At 40.4% G+C, this 7,990-nt stretch overlaps 1 protein-coding gene across 3 annotated transcripts in view; it reads right to left on the bottom strand.

The window, feature by feature from the left end:
• Positions 1 to 2,876: 2,876 nt before the first annotated feature.
• Positions 2,877 to 7,990, bottom strand: part of C7 (complement C7) — a 68,531-nt gene continuing 63,417 nt past the window's right edge. For all 3 annotated transcript variants that reach the window (XM_008842124.3, XM_017800347.2, XM_029567809.1), the window contains 2 exons: positions 4,853 to 5,037; positions 2,877 to 3,236 (listed from right to left, as the gene is read on the bottom strand). In XM_008842124.3, the coding sequence (XP_008840346.1) occupies positions 3,055 to 3,236; positions 4,853 to 5,037 (367 nt within the window). In that variant the 3' untranslated portion in view covers positions 2,877 to 3,054. The remainder of the gene's footprint in view (positions 3,237 to 4,852; positions 5,038 to 7,990) is intronic.

Genomic DNA, 7,990 nt, shown 5'->3' with positions numbered 1-7,990 from the left:
TTCAATCTTTTTGAGACAGGGTCTCCCTGTAGCCCCAGCTGACCTGGAACTCACTATGTAGACTAGGCTGGCCTTGAACTATGTAGACCAGGCTGGCCCTGAACTCACAGAAATCTACCTGCCTCTGCCTCCTGAGTGCTGGGACTAAAGGTGTGTTCACCACACCTGGCAGGATTTAAACATCTTAACCCAATAGAAAACTAGCAATGATTTATGTGCCACATATAAAGCCATTTCAGGGAACACTGGGTAAAGCATCTGCCCAGAACCTACAACTCCATGTGTCTGATCCACAATTGGATATATTCACAACTCTCATATGAAGCTGAGATCAGCCATGACCTACCCAGCTTAGAGAGGAGCTCCTAGGTAGTTGCTAGACAACTCAGAGTTGTAAGGGTCATTTATCAGGTATTTCCTGCTTACCATTCCATATCCCAAGCATACCCATATGAATATCCATGCCTCTCCCTCAATTTCAAGATGATGACAAGGATCCTGGAAAGATGTGAGAGTAAGAAATGACATATAGAACTGTTTGAATGGGGTTCAGGAAGCCTCATGGCATTGATGAGCAGCACTTCTGTTGATCCATTATTAGGAACTGGGTGAGACGTGGCAGGAAGGCAGTCCCCGGTGCTATCAGGAGATCTTCCAAGGCAGCACCTCTGTCAGTAACTTGCAATGTCCATGTAAACAGTGAGTGAAGGCCTATTTTCCATAAGCTCTCTAAAGCTAGTGACAACTAGTCTACCAATTTCCTCCTCTCTCCCTAGGTCCAGGCAACCTTAACTTCAGCACTACTTTCATCCTTCTGGGTTACATCCTTCCCTAGTTCAGGTGACCTTCACTTGGTCTGAGGCAGAGGAAAAGAAAGGCTGAGAGGCTTCTCACAGTTTCTCTTACAGTTTCTCTATTCTCTTCGCAATTTTTTTTATTCATGACATAAATGGCTTTCCCTTAGCTTTCCCCACTTCAGACTTAGCAGAGTTTATTTTAAAATTTTCAAAACATATTTAATAACTCAGTGTCAAAGGTAACTTTCTTTTTACAGACCTGTTACAGCAATCCTGATTTTCTACACATAATTATGAATGAATGTCCCTATATGACATGAAGAGAGATCACTAATCATAAGTGTTTTGGGGAAAAAAGGACATAAAATATGTCTCAAGATAATACTTCTCAAACTACATACACTGCTCCCCTCCTTCACAATGATTCTCCAATCCTTTACGTTTCCTCTAGTAGCTCTGTCTGAGCTTCTTTCTCAAATGTCTTAGCTACTAAATGTGCAACAGGTGAAATATCTGTCATCCAAAATACTTAGATGGGAAGGGTTTCCCATTTCAGGCATTTCTGGATTTTAGAATATTTGTATATACATAGTGAGATATCTGGGGGATGGGATCCAAATCTAAAGACAGAATTCATTTATGCTTCATATAGCCTGGAAGTCATGTTATACAACATTTTAGTGCACCCGTGTTTTGATTATGATCTGTCATAATAGGTCAGGTGTGGAATTTTCCACTGTGGCATCATGCAGCAGGTTTCAAAATTTTAAAGAATTTGTGGTTGGGGTTTCAGATTAGAAGTGCCCACAATCCATTGAAATTTAACTCCATATTAGCCTAAATAAATAGAGGAAATATTGGGAGGACATTGAGAGCACTCCTCCCAAATGAATCCCTGTTTAGCTCTTCCTATCAGGGTCCACATCCAAGCCTGGGGTCTTTAATCTATCCTCATACCTAGGAAGGATAAAAATCAAAGCCACAGTAGCTTCTAACAAATGCAGTTAACGTGTTTAAATGTTACTGCTTTCAATACATTGGAACCTACCTCTTTGTAACTTCCATATATTACATTTACTCTATCCTCAAGGGACATCTTGGTATAAAAAGCTAAATTTGAATCAGACATAAAACTTCAGCAAAGAACATACTAACCATTCCTCACAGAAGTATTTGTAAAATCAAACACTATACACATAGCAAAGTCTAAAGAACAATATCTTGGATGAGTTTTCTAACTCATCATTTTAGTTAAAGTTTGTTTGAAATGTGTTTATCAGTCTCAGAAAAATACAGAGATAGTATTTATATATATTTTAAATTCTACTAAAGCCTACCCACTTCACCCCCCTCGGTTACTTTTTTTTAATTTTTTAATCAAATATGAATAAGAAATAAATCAAATCCCCGTGTTTCAAATTGTATACCTCTGAAAAATCTAGGTAGGGGTGTAACCACATTAGGGAAGTTTATTCTCAAATATGCCTCACTCAATAGTTCTAACATAAACTGATATCTCTTTCAAAAGCAGAGTGAAAGCAGGTCTTGTATTTGACACATACTAAAGAAAAACTCTCAGGAGACTGAATCGTATTTGTTCTCAGACAAGAAGGCAGACGATGCCCTGTGACCAGAGCACGATGAATTCTGCTCTGACATTTAAGTGGTTCAATCTTCTGACAAGAATAGGGATCCCTACATATGAGGTGGACTCCGTAGGGTGAAGCATGACGTTACAACTCAGGGTGGAAATAATTGTATCTGTCTTTTTTCAAGGTCTTATTTTGCAATTGATTTCATTGAGGAAAGCCAACCCCTCTAATCAGAAAATTGCATTCTTTCTGTTTTTCTAATCAATTATTAGGAGGGTGTTCTGGACCATGGACTAGGTCAGTCATACTTAATAGAATTATAGGGATGAATGGACAATGCAAGTGTCTCCACTTCCACCCTGTAGTTTTATAGACAAAAAATGTCAAAGACCAGGGAATTTTTCCCAAAACCCACGAATAGCTTGTGCCATGGTTCATGAGGGTTCTTCACACTGTCACTTGAAAAAGAAGGAAAACGAGACTCAGGTTTAGGAAAACAAAGGGTTTGTTTACACAAGCGGCAGAATACAGGGGCTCAGAGAGGAAGGAGAAAGAATAGCCTTGGTGTTAGAAAAGTGGTCTAAGTGCCCAGTTACGCAGATGCTTTAGCTTAGAACCAGATTCCCACTGGATTCTGAACAAAGATGACCAAGGCCCCCCGGAGCCTACTGGGCTTCTGTGGCACAGGGTTCTATGCCAGTGATGGAGATGCTCTGCCCTCTGCATCTCAAGGCACCTGCCTCGCACTCAGACATTGTCTGCTCCTTGCCGTTCACTTCCACACAGATGCTAAACCCTTCTTTCTGGCACTCTGATGCTTCTTTGCAGACACATTTGCTGCTTTGAGCTGAAAAAAACAAGTGAGAGATGCTTAATGGCACATTGTGGAGGTGGGAGAGTCAAAGCACATTACCTCTAAAGTAATGGCATGATTAGAGAGCTCCTGCCTTGAGCGATACAATAAACTATTTGCTGGGAGAGCAGCGGAACTAGGAAATGGAGCCATTTTGCTCCATTCAAAATAAATGGGCTTTGAAATCAGCGCCAGGCTTTCTATTGGTTAGACCCATATGAGGCAGCTCCATCCAAGTCCAGAGCTCTCCATCTCTTTCCTCAAACCTGTTGCCATCCACATGAGCCAGAAATCAAATGTAATCCTTCATACCCCAGACCAAATGAGAAGATCCCAGCAGAGAATGAAAGTCAAAACTCAGACACAAAGAAAACATGAAACTTAATTTGAGAGAGAAAGTGTGGTATTTAAAGGCTGCATTTTGTAAAAACCAACCAGAAACAAGGAGGAAATATGGGAAAAAAGCATGACTGAAATATACCACCCAGGTATCTCCAGAGGGAAAGTAATGGGGTCAGCATAAGACTACCAAAGCTGGAGCTGGAGAGATGGCTCAGCAGTTAAGAACACTGACTGTTCTTGCAGAAGATCTGGATTCAAATCCCAGCACCCACATAGCAGCTAACAACTGTCTGTAACTCCAGTTCCAGGGGATCCGACAGCCTCTTCTGTCCTCTGTGGGCATTGCACAACACGAGTGCACTTACCTACATGCAGGCAATTCACGCATACACATAAAATAAAAATAATAAATAAAATATTTTTAAAAGACTACCAAAGCAAAAGTGAGCCAGACAGGGCTAGAGTTACAAGTGTCATCATCCTACTATAAACGATGAGCCTAGACGTCCCTCAGTGCAAGTTCATCCACTGGAGTCTAGTCAGCCTATCTAATAAAGATGATCAACTGTCCCTCACCTGGAAGTAATCAGTCGCCAATGGTTCTTCAGCCCATTTTCCCAGTTCTATACTGGGTTTTTGTCTGATTGAGTTTGCAAGGGGCTTGTGCATGCTGACACCATTGCTTGATCTTGCCTATATGTTACCTATAGTTACCTATATGTTAATGATCCTTGTTTCTTATTTATTTATTTATTTGTGTACACACACTTAGGAGTGAAGGTCAGGCAGAGGACAACTTGGAGAAGTCGACCTTCCACTATGTGGATTCCAGGGATAAAATTCAGGTTGTCAGGCTTGGCAACAAGCATCTTTGCCCACTGAGCCATCTCATCAACCCAATGACACTTCCTTTTAAGGATGTAATATAAAGATTCCATTTTTTAAAGTTGGTTTTCTGTAAGTCTTTTTTAAATATGTATATAATATGGATAATACAGACAGAGCATAAAAGCCTTGAAGGTGAAATGAGAGCTAGCGAGACTTGGGAGAACATTTAGATAATCAGGAATGGATTCTAACCCTCCTAAGTACCCCCTCCATTTCCAAGGATAGAAGCTAAGGGACAGTTCACCGTCAACCCAATCAGATTCTTTGACATCCCCAGTTACCTGCTTTGAGCCACGGATACACTAGAAACCACATTGTTTAAATCTCTCAGTACTCCCGCCTTAGTTTTCCCATACCTACAGATATAAAATGTTCCTTACCATCACACTTTTCCCACAGTGGACAAGCACCACAAGCTTTCTCAGCTGAGACAGGCAGAGTACAGCTGTCCTTAACAGCAAGAGTGTAATTTCTCCCCTGGCAGTAGAGAACATGCATCTTGCAAACTGTCAGAGGCAGTACCTTTTTGGTTCTCTTGTCTCTAGCACATACATCCAAGGAAGATCTGAAAAGAATATTTTAATTACAATATTTACAAGATTTTTTTCTTTACGGCTGAGAAGATAAGGGAAAATAAGGTGCTGTTCTCACAGACCTGCAAGTTATCAATACAAATCCCTTCCATTCCTAGGGAACAGTCCCCTGAAATCTCAAAAATAAAAAATGTACTGTCTCTATGCTCACAGATACCTAGTGCTTATTTATTTTCATCTAGAATAGATCAGATGCACTAAATTGGATGGGAAGGTGAGGTCTGTCAGCAACTCTTGATGGATTGATAACAAAGGGGACAGAAAAGCAGCAAAGATCAAACACTCAAAGATGAAATGAAACCGTTGGCTCTTCCCAGCCCAGCAGCCCTGAGTTAACAATTCAGCATTGTTCATTAATTAATGACCCTGAGTAACCAAGGGAAATGAAACAATTTCTCAGTGCTATTTTTTTAAATATTTGTGTTCAGGGGTTATGGATGATCACAAGGAAACAGAGTTTTCCAGGCTTCTGGGAACTTGCGCATATGAATTTACAGCAATGGTGCCAGTATACACAAGACCCATGCAAACTCAATCAGACAAAAACCCAGCATAGAACTGGGGAAATGGGCAAGAAGGCCCCAACCTTAGCTGAGAAACTATTTGCAACTGATCACTGCCTGGTGAGGGGAGAGATGGTCTTATTTAGGAGAGTGATACTAGAAAGGCCGACCTGGCTCTAGTGAATGAACTCATACCAAGGGACATCTGGGGACAGAAACTTGACCTGATAGGCCTTAACAAGGATGACAGAATGCACGAAATCCAGTGAGTGGATTATGGGGGGTGGTGTGCAGATAGGGGAGGGGTCTGCATGATTAAGATGTATTGTTTGAAATGGGCAAAAATTCAATAAAATATATATTGAAAATGTCTGTGTTTACAAAATACATCAGCAATATTTCCATTAAATGTGTTACTTTTTTCTTAAGCACTGGTAGTAAAATGGTACAATGTAGCTACTTAGAAATGCCACTTAAAAAAATCACTAAACTGGGCATGGTGACACACAGCTATACTTCCAGAATTTGGGAGATGGAAGCAGGAAGATCAGAAGTTCAAGGCTGGTCTCAACTACAGAATGAGTTCGAAGCCAGCCTGGACTACATGAGATACTGTGTTAACCTTCCCCCAACAAAAAGAACTCCATTTCTGAGGACTGATATGTATGAATTGGCATTACTATAAGTAAATTCTTAGATAACAAAGCAATTTTTTGTATAGCAGTGAGAAAGACTTTACATTCACATGTTTTATTTAGCTTTGGTTTATTTTTTCTTTGACCTAGGACTAAATTTACTTAGAGTTGCTTTTATAACAAAAACATTTTTTTTGTTTTGTATAGACCTTTTTCTTTATTTGAATTTAAATAGAACTACTCAGAATAACTAAAAGGATAGAGACTTTACAACGCCATGTTGTTATCAGCACCCAAAACTATGAAGTTATATTAAAACCCATGCCATGTCTATAAATGATAGACTGAAGATAAACTAAGGGAGCTGGGAGGAGTTGGAAAGAGGAGGAATCAAAGTAAATAATGGCTGAAGCACCAGAGTTGTACTATTAGAATAAAAATGTATTGGGGGGTGGGGTAGAGAGATGGTTAAGTGGTTAAGAACACTGCCTCTTCTTGGAGGAGACCTGGGTTCAATTCTTAGCACCCACATGGTGGCTAACAGCCATCATTAACTCCAGTTCCAAAGGATCCGATGCCCTCTTCTGTCCTCAGGCACTGCACAACACAGGTGCACTTACATACATGCAGGCAATACACTCATACACATAAAATAAAATAAATTAATAAATAAATATTTTAAAAATGTATCTGAGGCCAAGTGTGGTAGCACATGTCTTTAATCCCAGCACTCAAGAGGAAAAGACAAGTAAATTTCTGTGGAATTGATGTCAGCCCGGTCTACATAATGAGTTCCAGGACAGCTGGGGCTACGGGAAGACCCTGTCTCAAAAAAAAGAAAAAGGAAAAGAAAGAGAGAAAAAGAGAAACAGAGATAAGGAGAGAGGAGGGAAGGAAGGGAAGGAGGGAAGGAAGGGAAGGAGGGAAGGAAGGGAGGGAAGGAGGGAAGGAAGGAAGGGGGAAAAGGAAGGAAGGAAGGAAGGAAGGAAGGAAGGAAGGGAAGGAAGGAAAGAGAGAGAGAGAGAGAAAGAAAAGCTATGATTTTCATTTGTCCTGTTTGCTAATTTTCTACATACCAAAAGTCATCTACCTACCTGCCATCATCTATTATAGATTCAACAAGTTAAATATGTTTTGATGACTATAGCAATTAAAAACAAAGTAATTACTGCTTTGATTCTTAATCTTAAAGGTGGCCCAAACATTAAGTCCTTAATCTTAAAGATGACTGAGGAACTAGCTCCCGTTTCCTCCAGACCCTTCCCCACCACTTATCTTCTTGGGAGGTTGGCATGGAAGGACCATGTCAAGACAACTTTGGTCTCTAGTTTCAGGTGGATCTGATCAATGAAGAGCACTAGGAGAAGGAGGAGATTTCTAGGCATGGCAGAGAATGCAGTGAGGGCATCTGCACCTCTAGATCACTTCTGTGGTATCTCTGAGGGCCCTAAAAGGAAAGTCTGCTCCTCCTCAGTAGCCATTCCCCCATAGCCCTCTGCAGGTTGCATAAATGTTCCACTCCCCTCTTTCAGGCTTAAGTGTAGATACACACCCATGCTGTTGTAGTTTGATTTATTCTGCCCATATTTTTGTAGACTCATGCTAATAAACTTCTTTTATTCCTCATCTAATTGCATCTCACTAGGATCCTTGACACAGATCCAATAGCAATTTCAGAAATTCTCCTACAGAAAAATGATTGGATGCTTGTAGCATTCTTACAATTCAGGCCTAGAGAGAAGAGGATGCTCCAAGAGTTAGAAACGCAGATGCTCTTTTTTCTATCA

Source organism: Nannospalax galili, unplaced genomic scaffold (genome assembly GCF_000622305.1).
Source record: "Nannospalax galili isolate Female #2095 unplaced genomic scaffold, S.galili_v1.0 scaffold139, whole genome shotgun sequence".
Taxonomy (NCBI): Eukaryota; Metazoa; Chordata; class Mammalia; order Rodentia; family Spalacidae; genus Nannospalax; species Nannospalax galili.
Note: the sequence above shows the minus strand (reverse complement) of the source record. Positions and strands in the feature narration are given on the sequence as shown.